This window comes from Homarus americanus, unplaced genomic scaffold (genome assembly GCF_018991925.1).
Source record: "Homarus americanus isolate GMGI-L3 unplaced genomic scaffold, GMGI_Hamer_2.0 scaffold34921, whole genome shotgun sequence".
In the NCBI taxonomy this organism is placed as follows: Eukaryota; Metazoa; Arthropoda; class Malacostraca; order Decapoda; family Nephropidae; genus Homarus; species Homarus americanus.
This window is the reverse complement of record NW_024741901.1, coordinates 709,312-732,910: the sequence shown is the minus strand read 5'-3', so window position 1 is coordinate 732,910 and position 23,599 is coordinate 709,312. Positions and strand designations below refer to the sequence as shown.

The window sequence follows — 23,599 nt, the reverse complement described above, 5'->3', positions numbered from 1 at the left end:
TGTCTTCTGTTGTTTTCCCTTGTAGGTTAATCGAATGGTGATTACCTAAGTCGTCTTTGAAGCTGTCCCAGTCTGTTTTACTCATTTTCAGTCTCTTTTTATTGGTATCTGTATGGGGCTTGTTGACAGTGTTAGTATAATTGGTAGATGGTCACTGCCTGTGAGAGGTCCTTGTTTTATATGGTAATTGAAAAAGGCTTTGTTGTTGGTAAAAATTTTGTCTGGTGTCGATTGTGTATTGTGATTTCTCCAGGTTGGAAAGTTAGGACCTAGAGGATTGATTTTCCCAAGGTTTATTAATTGATTAAGGGCGCTTCCCACGGCGTTATTATTTGTATTGTCTAAAATCCTATGTCTGGCGTTAAAGTCTCCTGAGATGTACATAGGGTGACTATTGTTAACCAATTTTAATAGGTCTTCTATAGGTAAGTAGGGTCGTCTCGGTGGGAGATAAGTAGTAGCAATAATTACGTCTCCTTGAGTTGTATTTATTTTTATTGCTAGAAATTCATCCTGGAAGTCATCAATTAGTTTAAATTTTAAGTTTCTTTTAACCGCTATAGCTACTCCGTCATTTTTCTCGCCCGATTTATTTCTTTGGTTTACATAATAGTTAAAGAGTTTTATGTTGTTGTTTTCTGTCTCACCGTGACTGTTTATTAGTATAATGTCAGGGTCAATTTCTTGATATATATTACTTAGGTTAATTCTCTCGGTCTTCCAGTTTCTTACGTTGTGCTGTATTATTCTTAAAGTTCTTACTGTTTGTCTATTGTCCATTATTTCTTATACTTGGATTGTGACTGTTGGAGTGGAGACCTATCGTCCTGTTTCCCGCTTCTGACTCTTCTAAACTCTGACGGGTCTACTATTTTAAAGTCATTGGTCGTAATCTTTAGTTTATCCGTAGTAATTAGTGACCAGACATAATCTTCACTTAGGGATTTTTCTTGATATGTCCACTTGTATATCCCTCCTTCACAGTTTTTTACTATTGTCCCTCCTGTTGGTCTCGATGTTGGGATTCCATGTTTTGTTGTAGTGATAACTTTTAATCCAATATCTTGAGCAGATTCAGGTTGTATATTGTGATCAGTTTCCATCTTATCTTCTCTCCTCCTACTCCTTTGTCTTATCGTCTGTCCTTTTGTTATTTCTATCTTCTCTTTGTCACTTCTAGTCATTTGTCTGGGATCTCTATCAGTCGCTTGTGTTCCTTGTGTATCAGCTGTTGCTCCTTGCTCAAACCTTTGTTCGTCTAGATGTAGTCTTTCTCTCAGTTCGCTTGCATATGTTGCCTGAAATAGTTTTTCGGATTGTGGATTCTCTGGAAATATCATCTCTGGTAGGCTATTCAATTTAAACATTTTCCTTAATTCCTCATTGTATGATCCGGGTGCAATGATATTGTGGAAATGTGCATGGATCATACTAATCATTACCTTATCATGTATTGGCTCACTTAGGTTTAATATGGTGGATTCTGGTCTATGAGCCTCTTGGACCGCTCTCTTGGCTATTTCGACGTATGTCGTATCCTTCTTGTCTTGTTCCTTTTTCCTTGTTTCTTGTTCCTTGTACTTTATCATGTGTTTTTTTATTGGGCATGCCATTGCTAACGTCCTATGTCCTATGTATGCATTCCCGTTTCTCTTACAGTTGAGACAGCCAACATGTGTATTCTTACATTCACCAGAGGCAGTGGCTCCCTCCAGGCCTCTTTATGGTGCGCCACTGCTCCCAGGAACCCTACAAAGACAAGTGGCTCACAATAGGTCCTCCTAGGGGAGTCAGCGCACCAAAACAATGGATAGTGGTGTCGTACATATTGCATTCTTCCAGTAATCTCTTAACTGTGATTGGTGGAATAAGAGGTAACGTCATCAAATTTCAGCCAATAGGAAAACAGAGCAATCAATCAGCACAACACCCCAACTTATGTTTTGCTGTTGGATATTTATTCTCCTTTTCATTGTTCAGGTTGTGATAATACTGAAAATGTTATGGGCAGTGTGTATTTATTTAACGTCATATTTCCCAGACTTCAAATAGTGAAACGAGAATATATATCCAACAGCAAAGCATAAGTTAGGGTGTTGTGCTGACTGCTTGCTCTGTTCTCCAATTGGCTGTAATTTGATGACGTTACATCTTACTCCACCAATCACGTTTAAGTAAGGGATTACTGGACGAATGCAAAATGTACAACAAAACTATGAAGTTCTTGGGACGATGCTGCATGTGGAAGGGGTTTTGGGGAGCCATCGCCCATGGCAGAGACCCTGCCGTCCCTGGAAAGGCACCCACTATGACTAGGAGGGCCCATACCAGCGCCACCGGCCCTAGGAGGGCCCATTAGGGCACTGCAGCCCATGGCAGGGTCATTTTGGGCAGAAGTGCCCCATAGAGGGACCCTTGGGGAGACACCCCCTCTAGAAGGGCCTCGAAAATGCGCCACTGCCGTGGTATGGCCCCTGGTGGTGCCGCCGTCCCTGAGAACACCCCTGAAGGTGCCCCCGTCCCTGTAAGGGTCCCTGGGATCGTTGCTATCCCTGTGGTGGGTCACTTGGCTATGCAAGGCACGGAGGCACCCCCAGGGCCCTCTCAGGTTCGGTGGTGCCCCCAGGGGACCTGTCAGAGGCGCTGGAGCCACCAGGGGCGGTCTTAGGAATAACTGTAATCCTAGGGGCCTTCTCAGGGAAGGCAGCATCGACAGGGGCTCCTCCAGGAACAGCCGAGCTTCCATGGGCCTCTCAGGGAGGCAACGCTCCATGGGAACTTCGCAGGGACGGCAACACGCCTAAGGACCCTCACAGGGACGGCGGCGTCCCCATGGGCCCTGTTAGGGGCGCTGGCGACCCTAAGGGCCCTTACAGCGACAGTCATGATTTCTGGGGCCTTTCCAGGGACGGGGGCGCCTCCAGGTACGTTCCTAGCTGCCGCGGTGCTCCCAGAGGCCCTGCCAGCGGCTGTGGCGCCTTTGGGGGCCCTTCCAGAGGCAATGGCTCCCTCCAGGCCTCTTTATGGGGCGCCACTGCTCCCAGGGACCCTGCAAAGACTTTTGGCTCACAATAGATCCTCCTAGGGGAGTCAGCGCGCCAAAACAATGGATAGTGGTGTCGTACATATTGCATTCTTCCAGTAATCTCTTTAACTGTGATTGGTGGAATAAGAGGTAACGTCATCAAATTTCAGCCAATAGGAAAACAGAGCAATCAATCAGCACAACACCCCAACTTATGTTTTGCTGTTGGATATTTATTCTCCTTTTCATTGTTCAGGTTGTGATAATACTGAAAATTTTATGGGCAGTGTGTATTTATTTAACGTCATATTTCCCAGACTTCAAATAGTGAAACGAGAATAAATATCCAACAGCAAAGCATAAGGTGGGGTGTTGTGCTGACTGCTTGCTCTGTTCTCGTATTGGCTGTAATTTGATGACGTTACATCTTACTCCACCAATCATGTTTAAGTAGGGGATTACTGGACGAATGAAAAATGTACCACAAAACTATGAAGTTATTGGGACGATGCTGCATGTGGATGGGTTTCTAGTGGCGCCATCACCCATGGCAGAGACCCTGCCGTCCCTGGAAAGGCACCCAATACGACTAGGAGGGCCCATACCAGCGCCGCTGGCCCTAGGAGTGCCCATTGGGGCGCTGCAGCCCCTGGCAGGGTCATTTTTGGCAGAAGTACCCCATAGAGGGACCCTTGGGGAGACACCGCCTTTGGAAGGGCCTCGAAAATGCGCCACTGCCGTGGTATGGCCCCTGGTGGTGCCGCCATCCCTGAGAACACCCCTGAAGGCGCCCCCGTCCGTGTAAGGGACCCTGGGATCGCCACTATTCCTGTGGTGGGTCACTTGGCCATGCAAGGCACGGAGACGCTCCCAGGGCCCTCTCAGGGTCGGCGGTGCATACAGGGGACCTGTCAGAGGCGCTGGAGCCACCAGGGGCGGTCTTAGGAATAACTGTAATCCTAGGGGCCTTCTCAGGGAAGGCAGCATCGACAGGGGCTCCTCCAGGAACAGCCGAGCTTCCATGGGCCTCTCAGGGAGGCAACGCTCCATGGGAACTTCGCAGGGACGGCAACACGCCTAAGGACCCTCACAGGGACGGCGGCGTCCCCACTGGAGGCCTAATGAAGGCGCTGGCGTTCTAAGACGCGAAACAGTGTGATTTCTGGGGGCCTTTCAGGGACAGAGGCGCCTCAGGTAGATTCTGTACCCCATGAAAGTGCTCCCAGAGGTTCCTTGGCTAATGAACGCCAGCCGATGGGACGCCTTCCAGAGGCGGTGGCTCCCTCCAGGCCTCTTTATGGGACGCCATTGCTCCCAGGGACCCTGCAAAGACTTGTGGCCCACAATAGATCCTCCTAGGGGAGTCAGCGCGCCAAAACAATGGATAGTGGTGTCGTACATATTGCATTCTTCCAGTAATCTCTTACTTAAGTGTGATTGGTGGAATAAGAGGTAACGTCATCAAATTTCAGCCAATAGGAAAATAGAGCAATCAATCAGCACAACACCCCAACTTATGTTTTGCTGTTGGATATTTATTCTCCTTTTCATTGTTCAGGTTGTGATAATACTGAAAATGCTATGGGCAGTGTGTATTTATTTAATGTCATATCTCCCAGACTTCAAATAGTGAAACGAGAATAAATATCCAACAGCAAAGCATAAGGTGGGGTGTTGTGCTGACTGCTTGCTCTGTTCTCCTATTGGCTGTAATTTGATGACGTTACATCTTACTCCACCAATCACGTTTAGGTAAGGGATTACTGTACGAATGCAAAATGTACGACAAAACTATGAAGTTCTTGGGACGATGCTGCATGTGGATGGGTTTCTAGGGGCGCCATCGCCCATGGCAGAGACCCTGCCGTCCCTGGAAAGGCACCCACTACGACTAGGAGGGCCCATACCAGCGCCGCTGGCCTTAAGAGGGCCCATTGGGATGCTCCAGCCCCTGGCAGGGTCATTTTGGGCAGAATTGCTCGATAGGGGGACCCTTAGGGAGACACCACCTTTAAAAGGGCCTCGAAAATGCGCCACTGCTGTGGTATGGTCCCTGGTGGTACCGCCGTCCCTGAGAACACCCCTGAAGGTGCCCCCATCCCTGTAAGGGTCCCTGGGATCGTTGCTATCCCTGTGGTGGGTCACTTGTCCATGCAAGGCACGGAGGCACCCCCAGGGCCCTCTCAGGTTCGGTGGTGCATACAGGGGACCTGTCAGAGGCGCTGGAGCCACCAGGGGCGGTCTTAGGAATAACTGTAATCCTAGGGGCCTTCTCAGGGAAGGCAGCGTCGACAGGGGCTGCTCCAGGAACAGCCGAGCTTCCATGAGCCTCTCAGGGAGGCAACGCTCCATGGGAACTTCGCAGGGACGGCAACACGCCTAAGGACCCTCACAGGGACGGCGGCGTCCCCATGGGCCCTGTTAGGGGCGCTGGCGACCCTAGGGGCCCTCACAGCGACAATCATGATCCCTGGGGCCTTTCCAGGGACGGGGGCGCCTCCAGGTACGTTCCTAGCTGCTGCGGTGCTCCCAGAGGCCCTGCCAGCATCTGTGGCGCCTTCAAGGGCCCTTCCAGAGGCAGTGGCTCCCTCCAGGCCTCTTTATGGGTCGCCACTGCTCCCAGGGACCCTGCAAAGACCTGTGGCTCACAATAGGTCCTCCTAGGGGAGTCAGCGCACCAAAACAATGGATAGTGGTGTCGTACATATTGCATTCTTCCAGTAATCTCTTACTTAACTGTGATTGGTGGAATAAGAGGTAACGTCATCAAATTTCAGCCAATAGGAAAACAGAGCAATCAGTCAGCACAACACCCCAACTTATGTTTTGCTGTTGGATATTTATTCTCCTTTTCATTGTTCAGGTTGCGATAATACTGAAAATGCTATGGGCAGTGTGTATTTATTTAATGTCATATCTCCCAGACTTCAAATAGTGAAACGAGAATAAATATCCAACAGCAAAGCATAAGGTGGGGTGTTGTGCTGACTGATTGCTCTGTTCTCCTATTGGCTGTAATTTGATGACGTTACATCTTACTCCACCAATCACGTTTAAGTAAGGGATTACTGGACGAATGCAAAATGTACAACAAAACTATGAAGTTCTTGGGACAATGCTGCATGTGGAAGGGGTTTTGGGGCGCCATCGCCCCTGGCAGAGACCCTGCCGTCCCTGGAAAGGCACCCACTATGACTAGGAGGGCCCATACCAACGCCACCGGCCCTAGGAGGGCCCACTTGGGGGCTGCAGCCCCTGGCAGGGTCATTTTGGGCAGAAGTGCCCCATAGAGGGACCCTTGGGGAGACACCGCCTTTGGAAGGGCCTCGAAAATGCGTTACTGCCGTGGTATGGCCCCTGGTGGTGCCGCCGTCCCTGAGAGCACCCCTGAAGGCGCCCCCGTCCGTGTAAGGGACCCTGGAATCGCCGCTATTCCTGTGGTGGGTCACTTGGCCATGCAAGGCACGGAGGCGCTCCCAGGGCCCTCTCAGGGTCGGCGGTGCATATAGGGGACCTGTCAGAGGCGTTGGAGCCACCAAGGGTGGTCTTACGAACAACTGTAATCCTAAAGGCCTTCTCAGGGAAGGCAGCGTCGACAGGGGCTCCTCCAGGAACAGCCGAGCTTCCATGGGCTTCCCAGGGAGGCAACGCTCCATGAGAACTTCGTAGGGACGGCAACACGCCTAAGGACCCTCACAGGGACGGCGGCGCCCCCATGGGCCCTGTTAGGGGCGCTGGCGACCCTAGGGGCCCTCACAGCGGCAGTCATGATCCCTGGGGGCCTTTCCAGGGACGGGGGCGCCTCCAGGCACGTTCCGAGCTGCCGCGGTGCTCCCAGAGGCCCTGCCAGCGGCTGTGGTGCCTTCAAGGGCCCTTCCAGAGGCGGTGGCTCCCTCCAGGCCTCTTCATGGGGCACCATTGCTTCCAGGGACCCTGCAAAGACCTGTGGCTTACAATAGGGCCTCCTAGGGGAGTCAGCGCACCAAAACAATGGATAGTGGTGTCGTACATATTGCATTCTTCCAGTAATCTCTTACTTAACTGTGATTGGTGGAATAAGAGGTAACATCATCAAATTTCAGCCAATAGGAAAACAGAGCAATCAATCAGCACAACACCCCAACTTATGTTTCGCTGTTGGATATTTATTCTCCTTTTCATTGTTCAGGTTGTGATAATACTGAAAATGCTATGGGCAGTGTGTATTTATTTAACGTCATATCTCCCAGACTTCAAATAGTGAAACGAGAATAAATATCCAACAGCAAAGCATAAGGTGGGGTGTTGTGCTGACTGCTTGCTCTGTTCTCCTATTGGCTGTAATTTGATGACGTTACATCTTACTCCACCAATCATGTTTAAGTAGGGGATTACTGGACGAATGAAAAATGTACGACAAAACTATGAAGTTATTGGGACGATGCTGCATGTGGATGGGTTTCTAGGGGCGCCATCGCCCATGGCAGAGACCCTGCCGTCCCTGGAAAGGCACCCACTATGAATAGGAGGGCCCATACCAGCGCCACCGACCCTAGGAGGGCCCATTGGGGCGCTGCAGCCCCTGGCAGGGTCATTTTGGGCAGAATTGCCCCATAGAGGGACCCTTGGGGAGACACCGCCTTTGGAAGGGCATCGAAAATGCGCCACTGCCGTGGTATGGCCCATGGTGGTGCCGCCGTCCCTGAGAACACCCCTGAAGGCGCCCCCGTGCGTGTAAGGGACCCTCGGATCGCCGCTATCCCTGTGGTGGGTCACTTGGCCATTAAAGGCACGGAGGCGCCCCCAGGACCCTCTCAGGGTCGGTGGTGCCCCCAGGGAACCTGTCAGAGGCGCTGGAGCCACCAGGGGCGGTCTTAGGAACAACTGTAATCCTAGGGGCCTTCTCAGGGATAGCAGCGTCGACAGGGGCTCCGCCAGGAACAGCCGAGCTTCCATGGGCCTCTCAGGGAGGCAACGCTCCATGGGAACTTCGCAGGGACGGCAACACGCCTAAGGACACTCACAGGGACGGCGGCGCCACCATGGGCCCTGTTAGGGGCGCTGGCGACCCTAGGGGCCCTCACAGAGACAGTCATGATCCCTGGGGCCTTTCCAGGGAGGGGGCGCCTCCAGGTACGTTCCTAGCTGCCACGGTGCTCCCAGAGGCCCTGCCAGCGGCTGTGGCGCCTTTGGGGGCCCTTCCAGAGGCGGTGGCTCCCCCCAGGCCTCTTTATGGGGCGCCTCTGCTCACAGGGACCCTGCAAAGACCTGTGGCTCACAATAGGTCCTCCTAGGGGAGTCAGCGCACCAAAACAATGGATAGTGGTGTCGTACATATTGCATTCTTCCAGTAATCTCTTACTTAACTGTGATTGGTGGAATAAGAGGTAACATCATCAAATTTCAGCCAATAGGAAAACAGAGGAATCAGTCAGCACAACACCCCATTTTATGTTTTGCTGTTGGATATTTATTCTCCTTTTCATTGTTCTGGTTGCGATAATACTGAAAATGCTATGGGCAGTGTCTATTTATTTATTTAATGTCACATCCCCCAGAGTTTAAATAGTGAAACGAGAATAAATATCCAACAGCAAAGCATAAGTTGGGGTGTTGTGCTGACTGATTACTCTGTTCTTCTATTGGCTGTAATTTGATGACGTCACATCTTACTCCACCAATCACGTTTAAGTTAGGGATTACTGGACGAATGCAAAATGTACGACAAAACTATGAAGTTCTTGGGGCGATGCTGCATGTGTAAGGGCCCATGGGGGCCGTCGCCCTTGTCAGAGACCCTGCCTCCCCTGGAAAGGCACCCACTGAGATTCGGAGGGCCCATAACAGCGCCGCCGGCCCTGGGAGGGCCCATAGGGGCGCCGCAGCCCCTGGCAGGCTCCTTGGGGGAAGAGGCGCCCCATAGAGGGACCCTGGGGGAGACACCGCCTCTGGAAGGCCTCTGAATGCGCCACCGCTGTGGTATGGCCCCTGGTGGTGCCGCCGTCCCTGAGAACACCCCTGAATGCGCCCCTGTCCCTGTAAGGGACCCTGGGATCGTTGCTATCCCTGTGGTGGGTCCCTTGGCCATGCAAGGCACGGAGGCTTCCCCAGGGCCCTCTCAGCGTCGACTGTGCCCCTAGGGGACCTATCAGGGGCGCTGGATCCATCAGGGGCGGTCTTAGGAACAACTGTACTCCTAGGGGCTTTCTCAGGGAAGGCGGCGTTGACAGGGGCTCCTCCAGGAACAGCAGAGCTTCCATGGGCCTATCAGGGACGGCAACACTCCAAGGGACCCTTGCAGGGACGGCAACGCTCCTAGAGACCCTCACAGGGACGGCGGCGCCCCCATGGGCCCTGCTAGAACCACTGGCGACCCTAGGGGCCCTCACACGGACAGCCATGATCCATGGGGCGCCTCCAGGTACAATCCTACGGACTGTGGTGCTCCCAGAGGCTCTGCCCTCGGCGATGGCGAATTCAGGGTACCTTCATGAGGCGGTGGCTCCACCCAAGCCTCTTTATGGGGCGCCACTGCTCCCAGGGACCCGGCCAAGGCCTATGGTTTACAATAGGTCCTCCTAGGGGAGGCGGCGCCCCAAAACAATGGAGGCGCCACTGTCCCTGGTAGGGGCCCGAGGAGAGCAGCTTTCCCGGTGAAATCCCTTGGGGGATCTAGCGCCCCTGACGGGACGCTTGAGGGCGCCACCTTCCCTGAGAGGGCCCCTGGGAGTGCCAATGTCCCTAGGAGAGCCTCTTGGATCGCTTCCATTCCTGAGAGGGTGCCTGGGATTGCAGCTGTCCCTGGAAAAGCCCTTGACAGGGCCCTGTTGGTGCTACCGTCCCTGAGAGGGCCCCTGAGAGCACTGCCGTCCCTGGGAAGGCCACTGGGGGCGCTGCCGTCCATGGGAGGGCCCCTTGGAACGTGGCTCTCACTGGAAAAGCCCCCGAGTCGCCAGCGCCCTTGTTAGGGTCCTTGGGGCGGTCTCTTCTAAGGGAAAGCTACTGGGGGCGCTGCAATCCCTGGGAGGGCACCCTAAAGTGCAGCTGTCCCTGGCAGGACCCCTGAGTGCACCGCCGCCATTTTGAAGGCCCCTGGGGGCGCCGTAGCCCCTGGGAGGGCCCTTGGGGGCGCCACCGTCCTTTGGAGGGCCCTTTGGGGCGCCACCGCCACTGGAAAATGCCCCTAGGGGCCTCACTGTACTGGGAAGGCCCCTAGGGGCCCCACTGTACCTGGGAAGGCCCCTAGGGGCGCCGCCGCTGTTGGTTGGGCCTCTTGGGTTGCCGCTGCCCATGGGTTGGCCTCTGGGAGCGCTGCAGCCCTTACAGGGCCCCTGGGGTCGCCACTGGTCTTGGAAGGGTCTTTGGGGGTGTTTCGGTTGAGCAGGGAATGGTAGTGCTCTTTCCAGTGCTGACAACTGCCTTCAACATCTTTAATTAGGGAGTTACCATTGGATGAGCAGAAGGGGCCATGCCATTAGTTGGACCATACATTGCTTAGTTGAATTGAAAAAGTCCCACATCTATATTGATCCACAAAATTCACACGCTTTAGTTTTCCACCATTCATCCTTTACATCACAAAAGAGTACGTCGATTTCCTGATTATTTTCATCAAGCCAATCTTTATGTGTTTATTTTTTTCGATCTGGCTGAGGATCTCACTGTAGGTTTTTGTGATGACAGTGTTCAGGATACCCCATTCGGCATTCAGACTTAGGTTTTTTGTTATTGGTTTGTTTATCAGCCCATCGTCGAGCTTCTCTCTGAAAGATATTTTACTGCGTGATCCTCTAGTCGCTTGGTGTTAAAACCTCTTCTGGAGGCTTTTGGCTTCGGCGTTTTGGGACGACATGAGGGGAGTTTGGCTCTGATGAGCCGATGACGTAACTGTATGTCAAAGTGGTCTGAGCCACGCATGGCTGAGATGATGAGAACATCTCGGCAATCTCTCTCTGACAACAATGTTGTCAATGAGATGCCAGTGTTTGGATCGTGGGTGTTGCCAAAAACCCTTCAACGCGTCGACCTGCCTAAACAAGGTGTTGGTGATAGGTTATGTTCAGCACACTTGCTGCGGTGGGATTACACTTACCCGGTACCAACTCCATTTCTCCCTATGGTTCCCTGCCATAAGTCAGCATCTATGCCAACTCTGGCATTGAAGTCACCTAAGAGCACAATCCAATCTTATCTTCTCTGGGAATAGAGGTTAACACTCTGTCAAGGTCGACGTAAAAAACATTCTTGATGTTATCCTCTGCATCCAGTGTTGGGCGCATGCACTGATGAAGAAAGCATGAAGTGAGTAATTCAGTGGGACCCGTTGACCCCAACAGGCATTTCAATTACCCTATGTAGGATGGATTGGCGAATGGCAAAACCAACTCCATAAATCCGGTTTCTCTCCACACCAAGCTTATCCTTTCAGGAGAAGGTATAGCATTACCCATTCTGTGAGATGACCTTCGTCTGGGAGCCAGGATTCACCAATGGCTGCTACGTCGATGTTGTACAGTCAATCAAAACACTATCTTTACAAAAAAATATCTTAAACAATATGACACAACGGATGAAGAATTTTGACAACCCTACCAAAACAACAGGTGTCGTAGTGTTCCTTCTAAAATTCATTGAACCCCCCAGTAAAGATACGTTTTCTTAGAAACTGTACCTGGACAGCTCTTTTGCCACAAGGGCGGTTCTTCCTAGCACTCTTATTTGTACCAGTATCCAGAAGGGTCCTGACATTCCATGAAGTGACCATAAGAGATTGTAGATTCGTTTTTGCTTTGATCTGTGATTGTGTTTTTGACCATATTAGGATGACCTTACTGGATGCGGTTGCCCAGTCAGTTTGGTTTTAAGCAGGTCATGTATAGGGCACCTTTTCTAGCCCCCTACCCATGTGGGGATGGAGGAAAAATCACCTTTCAGGGGACCCATGCTTGATGCAGTCATTTCACCAATAAAATTTTAAGTTCACAAGGTGTAATTCAAGATTATTTTATTTAAATCAACACTGCACTGTGCTATATATTGTCAATATGTTAAATATATTTCAGAATGACCAATAATTGTACTGTAAAAACATAAAAATACTCTCAAGAGACCCACAAGCAAGATGTTTCCTCCACTGAACAGACACCTATTCAGCTGCTGGGGTCTTACTGGAGCTCTGTAAGCATGTCTGCCTGATATGGAACTCCACCACAAACTGTTCATTCAGGGTTTACTCCTGTAGCCTTATACCTACTAAGGTTAACCTGCAAGGCAGTGGGGCAGTGGTTGGTAGGCGCCAGGGCATGTCCACATGCCAGTGGGCCTATGTGCCGTACCTCTGGGGCACACTGCTGCTCCGAGATCTTCTGCTGGTCTAGCCTGGGGCTGCAAGGCACCCAGTTACCGTTTGTTGCCACGAGGAGGCACAGCAGGAGTCTTGATGGTGAAGAGGCTGTGTACTGTCAGGGGAAGACTTACACAAGGCTGTTTCCCTGTTCGCCACGAGGGCTAGCCAGTGGCGGTAGCTAAAAGCGAGAAGCAGCAAGCAGTGCATGCACCTTAACACTAACCTAATGCTGCCACACTAGACGCATTACACCACCCTGTAGAGAGAAGTGCGTGCACACACACACACTATTCATTATCATTGTACTGTACTAGCATTACGGTACTGTATAAGGAATAGATAAACTTATAATGTATAACACTTTTATTAAATATATATTCCTAAGATATGTACAGAGTATATTGTTATTACATAGCATTAACGGTTTCACCGTACAGGGCTTGTGAACAGTGCAATAAGTTCAATGTGTGATAATAATACTGCCCTTGAGCTGAGGATTGACATTTATAAGTATATCAGCACATGACCTCACACAAACCAAACAAGTAGTAAGGCTTCTTTTTAAGTATATACTGTATATAAAAAAAGATAGGCAGACTATTACATGGTTAGAGATTACATAGACAGAGCAATTGGGGTCTTATTTGTGTTGTGGCTTGGCAGGCTGTATAATGTAGTGCTATACAGTATAAATAAATAATACCTGTACAGTCTTTATAACCAACTGTGTACAATGTGTTAAAACTTTGGATATATGAGTGGTATTTTTTCTTTAAGATGAGAATTCAGTTTATAGTACATGTACTGTACTGTACTGTATTATTAATTTGTTCCTTGTGATAATGGTGCAATATACTGTGTTTTAAAATTACAAGGTTGGTATACACTACCTGTATACCAAAATTAAAGATTTATAAAAATAAGTTCAGAATGAAAATCAATGCCTTTAATTATTCTGTATGATTCACTTTTATGAATTTTTAAAATAATTTTCATACTAAAGCTACAAAGGACATTTCCTACATACGCGGTTCAAGTATTTTTCCGGGTATTCTTAAAAAACATGAAAATTAATATTCTGAGTACCAGTATATCAGTTCAGAATATTTCATCTTAAGCAGAAGTCTAAAATGGGAAATGTATATGTTTTAGAGCTTCAAAATAAAATAAAATATAAAAATATTATGCTGGTTCTAACAAGGCATCGATATAAATATCTGCAGACCATAAGTTTCTCCAATATAGTACAGTATACAGTGGTCCCTCGGTTAACGAACACAATTAGTTCCAGAAGGTCGTTCGTTAACCGAATCTATTGTTTCAATGGGATATTGGGTAATTAGTTCCAGCTCACAGAAAAGTACATACAATGTAAAAAAATGCAGTAAAGTACACTTACTTTGAGGTGTGTATGTAGAAGGCTCCTGGTTGATGATGATGATGATGGGAATTAGAAGTGGGGGTGGAGGAGAAGGGAGAAGAGAAGGAAGTGGGGATGGAGAAAAATCACCTTTCAGGGGACCCATGCTTGATGCAGTCATTTCACCAATAAAATTTTAAGTTCACTAGGTGTAATTCAAGATTATTTTATTTAAATCAACACTGCACTGTGCTATATATTGTCAGTATGTTAAATATATTTCAGAATGACCAATAATTGTACTGTAAAAACGTAAAAATACTCTGTGTTCAAGAGACCCACAAGCAAGATGTTTCCTCCACTGAACAGACACAAACTGATACCTTGGTGGGTGAGTGAAGTGGCTGATGGGTGCACCAAAAACTAGTTCCCTGTACTGCAATTATGTTAAATAAGTGTTAAAATAACTAATAATTTTAATATAAGACTTGGAAAAATATTGAATAACACAACCTTCTTGATATTTACTCCAATGGAAACGAATATAAGCCCTAGAACCGATTACTGTATTGGCGGACTAATCTTCCAGCTGGTGAGCAAGCCAAAACATGTTGACACGTTTTCGTAAGAATTTCGTTAACCGAATTTTTGTTCGTTAACCAAAATGAAGATTCTTATGGAAGGTAATTCGTAAACCAAAATTTCGATAACCGAGGCGTTCGTGAACTGAGGGACCACTGTATATAGATCTTATTAGCATCTTTCTGATTATACTAAAAAAAATAAAAATGAATGAATTTTGCTGATATATTACTTTGCTTTAAATGTACCGGGTAATTCAAACACCGTTCTTAACCCGTTCACTGTGGGGTCACCATTCTTAATATCTTACTTGGCTAATGCCAGACAATTTTATTCAGCAGAGAGGGGGACCCGTACACAAGGAGCTCACCATTTTTCTAAGGAGAGATCCCAGCTGGCACTAGTTGTCATTTCAACATTGAAAAGATGACTTCAGCATTGATTCAGCTTTAGAACAAAGATGTGTGCCAGCTGGGGTGGATGGATGTTAATATTAAAGAATAAAGAGCGCTGCTGGATACATAAACCATCGATTAACTGAGGGATATGGTGTAAAAACCTGACAATGTTATAGACAGCACATGATGAAGATAAAGCTATACTACCTGTATTTAAATTATGTTGGAGAGGAAGTGCACAAAATGACGAATGTTTCAGCTTGTGGTATGAAACATGAAAAGGGCATAAGAAAGTCTCTAAATGCAGGTACAGTATAGTATGTTGGGTGCAAGTAGAAACTTTAAATTAAGTAGTAAAACTATGTTATGTGAACACAGTATATAAGACAGGAAATATAATGAAAACTGAAAATGTTGCATATCAACTGTGTCAATAATCCTGCATCCTGTAGTAAATAAAAAAATATTGCATACTATAAATCAAATGAAGGTGCAAAAAATATAAACTGTACTGTACTGTAAAGTTAAAATGTTCAGTTATACTGTATATTGTACTGTATACACTATGAGGAACTATTCTGACAAACCAAAACAGTGGTATGGTAATGCTAAAATGCTAAGTGAGGACAATTACAATACAAAGTTGCCGTCATAAACAAAGTACGTATAAGCCACATAAGAAATATGCATCTTTTCTGCAATGTTATTTTTTTATTCTCAAAAGTATACTGTGCTGCACACTCATAATAATAGTTAATATTTGTTTTTATAATTTTCACCACTTCTCAGCTCATCAGCCATTCGGGTGGTTGGTCTATCCAGTGTAAGTACAATATGAAACCAGAGTCTGGGAAACCTATGCTGCTTGGAAGTGAGGGTCACATTGGATAACACCTTTCTCATGTGTGTCCAGGTCAAGTAGGACTCGAACCCTTGACTTGTTGGTGAGAGATACGCGTGTTAACACTGTACCACCAACTTTAACTATAAAATGTTTAATATTCTTTCTGGGTTTTTGGCTTCAAATTATTACTAAAATGTCAAGGGCTACAATAAAGAACAGGTATTGTACATTAAATTTTAAACTTTCAACTCAAATTCAGATGCTGGGTACATTTAGAGTCATCTAAAACAGTGGTTCTCAACCTTGTTTGCCCCATGCACCCCTTTCACCATATGTCAGAATGTCATTCCCCCCTCCTTTCCAAGATTGTCTGCCTCAAAAAGTGCATTCCAAATAATATGCATATAATACTGAAAATCCTTTATTTTTTCCATATTAGTATCAGTTTCCCCCCCCCTGAAAACCTGAGGGGGGAAATTCCCCCCTGGTTGAGAACCCCTGATCTAAAATATAAAATGACCTGAAAAGATGGAATACATCAAATGAGAATTGCTTGACTAAAGAAGCATATACCCCAAGTAGATAGCCTTGAGAAAAACATTTTACAATAATTTTCCAATACCTATAATGAGTGGCAGAAAGTAAATATTATTATCATTTCCTGTGGCATATGTATCTACAGTGACCTTTTATATTTGGCTAAATACAGTGGGGTATGCTATAACGAACGGATCCTACTACGAATATTCCTATAACGAATGGTTTTACCTATAAAATTGAGAATGCTATAATGAACGAAACTCCTACAACGAACATTATTATTATTATTATTTTTTTTTTTTTTTTTTTTTTTTTTTTTTTACTAATTTATTGTTTCTGTATTACAAGTATTAATGATATTCTTTATTTCAGGGGTTTAGATGCATATTTATGCACTTTTTTATAATTTTTACAATTTTATATTATATTTTTCAGTGTTAAGTGGTTGTATTTGGGGGCCTGGAACGGATTAATCCTATAACGAACGAATGCTATGACGAACAAGGTTCTAGAACCAATTAGATTCGTTATAGCATACCCCACTGTATGATGTTTTGTACATACATTGTTGAATATTGTAGTATGACAAGAAGAAATTTCCCTAAATATTCCTTTTTACTTTCCAGAACTTCTAATGTTAAGTATTCAGGTACAACACAAAGATCCATACATTGAGTAAATTTGTGTTGATTTGTAAATAATTTAAATAAATATACTGTGCTGTATGTAATACATAAACTGAAGTGAGGGTTTCTTCGGCTAATAATAATCATATAAAAAAACAGTGCAAACAATATGTCTATGATAAATGTCTGCAAACTTTCCTTTTTAGCTATGGTATACAATAGGATCTAGCCAGAGGCATGCGCAATATAATAAATTTGTGTACTTAACACCCAAATTTTTTTTATTGTATAAAAGGATGCCTGACATGAATATTACTGCTCCTCTTTTATTATTAATTAGAGAATAAAATATATGAATATAACTAAAAACCTTTTAGTTGTGTAACTACGAGATATAATTAATCTACCAAGGCCCAATAGTCATATCCAGGAGGATAATGTCTTTAAAAGACATATGTAGTCTTTAATTCCAGTAACTAATGAAGATCATATTTCCAAAAGAAATGACTCAAACCTAATAGAGACCAGTCACTTAAAATATTGAAAAGCAAACAGCACACTGCCACATTTGATATAATAACTGCACACTACAATGGATTTGCCAGGTTGGTCATCTTTGATAATGTATTCAATGGCATGTGTAGTATTGACCCCAATTGTCTCAATCCTTACAGAACATATTTCAACTCGATTAAGTTCTTGATTAGAAATTTGCTTGGTAACCAAACTTAATGGTAACTAGAATTTTTTTTTACTAGGCTGTTGTCATTCTTGATGTAGATGTTCACAAATAATTGTATGGTCTTGAATAGTGAGATAAAGTTTATATAATTCACTCCTTTGTATAATTTAAACAACTGTTTGATATAACCAGTAAATTATGAGTGTGCTGGAATTTAGAAACTACTGTACTTTAGTTCTGCTTGCTCATCATAAGCACTACTGGTGTCTAGTTAGCTTGGAATAACAGAAATTTCACTGCCATCATCATTAGACAAATCTCCAATTCAGCTAGAGAAAAGTTATCCCAGGCAGATTCAGTCACACTCTTAAGCAATAGTTACAAGTACACTCGCTCCAAAACGTGTCTTTGCAAAGGGGTCCGATGAATTTCAAAATGAACACCGTGACTCCTGTTGTCTTGATAGGGTTGTCATAATCCTTTGTCTGTTGTGTCATATTGTCTCACACAAAATAGTAAAGATACTTTTTGGAGCGAGTGTTGAGTACAATCTTGTTTTACTGCAAATTTCAACCAAACTTAATCAAGAACAGTTCGAGGCAGAAATATGTCAATCGGTACAAAATACATCGTGTACAAATAAAGTGTCATGGAGTTTGGGAAAGAGAATGGGTTGAGCTACATTAGGTCAGCATCAAGGCATATGTACATTTAACAACATACAATTCAACATGGTTTGATTTTCAGTACAATCCTACCAAGTTCAAAGAGGCAAATAAAAAAAAAATCTATTGAAGATCTGCAAACTTCTGAGAACTTGAGAGTAGTAGAGAACCCATTTGTGAGATTACTGGATGAAAATTAGTACTGTACCTGTATTTCTTTGAGATTATATTCATGAATTGTCTGCTCTGTAGTTGTAGGAAAATTCATTGTCTTGTAGTATGAGACTTTTACAAGAATTAACTGTGATGAAAAAAATACAACCACAAGCAAAGGGCAATAATATCATAACACTATATATCGCGTTCGTGCATCCTTTAACATCATGAACTATAAAATCTATAAATGACTAAAGTACATTGTTATCATTGTGCATGGTTGATTTAAAAATTTATAAGCTACTCACTGTTTATAAAAGCCATTACATTCTTCCCTGACACTCAAACAAGTCACTCAGCACGGTAGACCTGCTGACGTGTCTGACATCGCCTAACAGGACGATAATGACTAGTAAACTAGGTCACAGTCTAAAAACTCAGGTTAATTAGGTCTATCTCAAATTTCCTATGAAGCTGTAATGTATCATAATATTTGGTCAGAGCTTCTCGGTATTAACTTCTTGAAATCCAATAAGAAATTGATATGGTATCTTATACCTTACTTCCTATTATAGTGGACAACCTAGGATGGAATATCATTTGAGTAGATGCAAGAACATAAGAGATATCATATTAAACAGTGACTTAATCCTTACATCTTATAATACTGTTATACCATACAAGTATTGGTATAAATGTTGAATGGTCAAATTCACAATCCTTTCTTTATTGTATTTATGAAATTCCATATACTGTACTATACTGTATTTGAATGTTTTTCTTTAGTAGTAGAGAGATACTAAAGTTGAAGTATGGTACAAATATTGACAGTCTCTAATAAGAAAGACATCAAGAGTATTTTTCTAATGATATGGTATTCTAGGTACAGTAATATGTAAATAAATACCATTCAGGGTGGGCTACAATAACAGGGTAAAATAAAATAAAAATACAACATAGTATTTGGTCTTAGGGCACTTGTTTGACAACTTCTACATTAGAAAGTAACGTACTGTACACATGAGTCATCATTAACATTTTTTGGAGTATTCAAAACTGGATAAATGGCTACAGTGATATTTCAGTAGATACATAAAATTAAAAAAGGTAAAAGAGATGAGAACGTAAAAGTCTAACAGAACTTAATTCAACAGGTGTAAAGTAAGACTTAAAAGTGGTAATAGATGTTGGTTGAAGGTTCTCATAAAATACACATTTTTGTAGGGAATCATTCACAGTCTCAGACTTGAACACCATTATCACAATTTACTTCTGTTACAGAAACTAATGAAGGAAGACACATCACAAATGTACAAATAATAATAGAGGTTTTACCAATATGAAATTTAGAACGTAGGCATTTAAAAAATGGCTACATATGCATAATTCTTATAATGGGCAATATAAAAGTACTAACTACGTTTAAACATTAAGGCCACCCTATGACAAGGCATTATGTCCTTGTTTGTGACATTAAGAAGCATATCTAGCTTACTCTCCTTATTAGTGATTCATCACGGAACCATTTCTTTGTTTTTCTAATCTGTGAATGCTAGTCACCATTAAATGCCTCTTGAAATGGACTTTCATGACTAGAATAATTTTTTTTTCGTCATGAATAGAAAATGAAAACCTCATTTACCATGTAGAGCACTCTGGTAACTTCACTGGAAAATAAGCCATTTTCAGTGTTCACTAACAGTGTTGATAATTAACCATCACTTGTAATCCTCTGGTACAGTATACCTGTACCACCTTTCTAAGCAACAACAATAACTTTGATTTATGAGTTTTCCTACATTTCCTAATGTCACCATCTTGAAGTCATCTATTATATATAATTTCCCTTTTTCTAATGTTATTCTTATATCAAGACATACGGCTTGCACGTATTCATAGTTTCTCACATGTAAAGTAATGCAAGTTATGTTCATCACTCAACAATTGCCCATAATGAAAGGCAGTCCATATCAAGTAATGACTGAAGACAAGACCACTGTTTCAAAATCAAAGTGGCACAGAGATGCCCAGTATTTTATCACATGAGTAAGTATCTAGTATTGCAACAGCACCATACTTCTTCCTTCATATACACCAATCCTCTCGCCTATCCATAACCTAAATGTTAATGACCTCACACCTGCCAGGTAATAATGTCAGCTCCATTACACTTTTCAAGTATCCAATATAATTATTATACCTTTGAGAAAAACTAAAATTGTGCAACTTTGAAAATTTAAAAAATAATATTATTACTGTCTAGTTATTGCATTAATGACCTAATGCTTACCAAGATTTTTGCATTCTTGATGATGCACCTGTCAGGTAGTCAGGTAAATATGGGCACAATTAACAAATAGTGAATTATTATAAAAGATCACTATTGAAAATAAAAGGTCCAGTAAAAAATCTCTTAACCACAGCAAATGAAGCCACAAGTTTTACATACAGTACTGTATTTACAGAAGCGTTTTGATACTTGAGTGAATTGACATTACCATACCTGTACAGAATAGGTTTATATCTCATTAGTCTATGATTAAAGATTATAGTACTGTACAAAGATTTCACTGCAATGTTGAGAGCTTTAGGGTACAATACAACTGATATTTTACTTACGGAACATTATCATGATATTTTGTAAATGGCTAGTACAGGTATTTTGATCATAATGGTTCTGCTAGTCTGTGAACATTGGTCATTTCATATTCAACTGCAATAAGTCTACACTGTAACTAACCCACAGCTGATTCTCTTAACTCACAAATTCAGAATCCCAGGTATTATTGTTTTTGGGGGTCAAGAAAGTTTTTACTGTACTGTACTTACAGGTATATTCACCTTATAGAAAATAATGCTTTCTGATACACTGTAATATACTTTATGGTTAGCTGCTAAGCAGTATGGCAACCTCTCTGATGAGAAAGAGTCATTTAGTCTACATCCTTGGACTCAATACTCTACATTTCTCTGCCAAGGTCTGAGATCATTTCCCAGTTTCCCAAGGTCATCCCTTATTCTTTACATATCTTAAAATTACTACAGTACAGTACTGTATTTTAGAGAAGGGAAACTATCTTCTTACAAATAAAAAATAAAAGTACAAATTTGTGACACCATCTATTTCAAAGATGTTATTTATAGATCATGAAATTTCAATGGTAACATTCTAAACCACAAAACAAATGTGATATAAAAACCAACTTAAAATTTCATTGCACATTATTTTAGGAACTGAGGAAACTCAAGCTCACATTATGACTCACATACTTTTAGGGCTACTTTCACAAAGCATTCTTGGAATGGAGTCACACATCACTGATAACCTATACAGGTATTCCTCGACTTACGACCTACTCGACTTACGACCACCTGGACATACGATTGCCGCAGTCGTATAAAATATTCTTAAAATTACGTATTTTCGAGTCCCGACGTTAGTGATCGCGCTGTGTACTGCCAAAATTTTCGTTTGTAATTCCCTTTAAAATGGCTGGCAAGTGTAAAAGTGAGAGTTCTCGTGGTGCCGAGAAGAACATGAGACACCCATTTTAGATTTTCTATGTATTATTTTCGCATTTTCGACTTACGACCAATTCGACTTACGACCTGGTCGTCGGTCCCTAACCCCGTCGTAAGTCGAGGACTGACTTACAATGTCTGTAAAAATGTCTCCTTTCTTTACTTGTTCAATTATTTTGTAATTTCTCCTGAATAAATAGAAATTTGCACTTCAGAAAGTACATTCATGTTTCATTAATGCTATAAAAAATATGATAACTGCAAAATAACATCCATTGAAAAATACTCAAATAATTAAATGACAAAACACCAATTTTTGCCATAGTATATCTTAACAGTATATTTAAAATTTCATATACTATAACATATTCAATTTTGATAAACCTTGAATAGCAGAAAACTGCCTCGTCCAGGTACTACAAAATCTGTTTAAATTTGTTCACGAATACAGTTAATAATGCAATTAAAAGATTGATGACAAAGAGCATAGAGCAGATATATCTAATTAATCAAAATACATGTAGTATTGTCTTACACATAAAATGTGAAAATTCCTTCAGTGATATGCTCCACCATCATGGCACACGTATTTATTTTAAAGATATGCTCACTACAGTACTGAGCATTAATGAGAGAAAAGCATCAATGTTATTTTCCAGAAAGTGTTCTGACAAAAAGCAATCTATGAACATTCATACTTAGAAAAAATAACACCCTCATCTTAGAGGCACATTACACAAAAATTTGACTTGATCCACAAACATGACCTGAGGATACTTAAGTATGGAAAGGATCTAGTTCTATGTCGTAGCGACAGGTACAGTCAGGATGTGCTGTAATTCTTGGCTTCTTCCTTACTCACATCAGCTTCTTTTGTAATAATATATATATATATATATATAAATCCTAATTTCTGAGATACTTGGTTACCTATGTCTTCATATACAATAGTTCATTCTCCCTTTCTTCATCAGAGTCTTCCTCCATGAACGGTGTTAGAGTTAGGGAGACTCGCTCTGACATGTTCTCTGGCTTTAGGAATCTATATGAATAATTTCTGGCCCAACATAGAGAGCCCGTTGATCTTGCCTGCAAGGGTAAAGAAAACAGATTTCATGTTACTGTGAAATATGAAAAAAAAAATTAAAATAGAGAAAGATTACACAACAAATTTAACTAATTTCATCTTCGACAACAGAAAAAATATTACACTCTATTTTACTTCCTTACTTCACTTGCTGTTCCACGTGCAGGTATATTCCACATAATAACAAATACAAATGTACACTCGCTCCAAAAAGTATCTTTACAATTTTGTGTGAGACATTACAGATAGCACAACGGACGAAGGATTTTGACACCCTTATTGAGACAACAGGAGGCGTAGTGCACATAAGCTTCAGATTAAAATAAAAATCCCATATTTATGTTAGTACATAAACGGCAGTTTTATGGAATGAAAGTGACTGGCTGGTAAAATACAAATTTGTTGCTTTGTACAGTTTCAATATTGGCTGGTATGTATGAAATTCCTAAGCATAATTTGGTAAAATTATTCTTCAAAACTGTACTTAAGGTTTTGATAATGATTTGTGTAACTCAATGGCATAGTACAGTACTCCTAACTTGGAGTACTGCTATCATATCTGGGGTGGCTCTTCTTCTGTCCAACTGTTAAGATAGGATGCAATCAAAAGCATTTTGGCTTATTAACTCTCCTTCTTTAGTTGATAATCTCTCTTCCCTTTCTCTTCACCACAATGTTGCTTCACTCTCTCTTTTACAGGTACAGGTTGACAACTCTTATCCGAAATTCCGAAAACCGAAAAGCTCTGAAAACCGAATTTTTTTTTTTTTTTTAACAGGGATTAGCC

General features: G+C 43.1%; 2 protein-coding genes across 2 annotated transcripts; both read right to left on the bottom strand.

Moving 5' to 3' along the window:
• Positions 1–6,250: 6,250 nt before the first annotated feature.
• On the bottom strand, positions 6,251–9,908 carry LOC121876344 (tetra-peptide repeat homeobox protein 1-like). Its single transcript, XM_042381415.1, has 3 exons — positions 9,572–9,908; positions 6,783–6,958; positions 6,251–6,280 (listed from the first exon to the last, which is right to left on the bottom strand). Exons 1-3 carry the CDS (start codon positions 9,906–9,908, stop codon positions 6,251–6,253), a joined length of 543 nt encoding a protein of 180 aa, XP_042237349.1.
• Positions 9,909–9,933: 25 nt separating this feature from the next.
• LOC121876343 (basic salivary proline-rich protein 1-like) lies at positions 9,934–10,296 on the bottom strand. Its single transcript, XM_042381414.1, has one exon. It carries the CDS (start codon positions 10,294–10,296, stop codon positions 9,934–9,936), a length of 363 nt encoding a protein of 120 aa, XP_042237348.1.
• Positions 10,297–23,599: the final 13,303 nt, after the last annotated feature.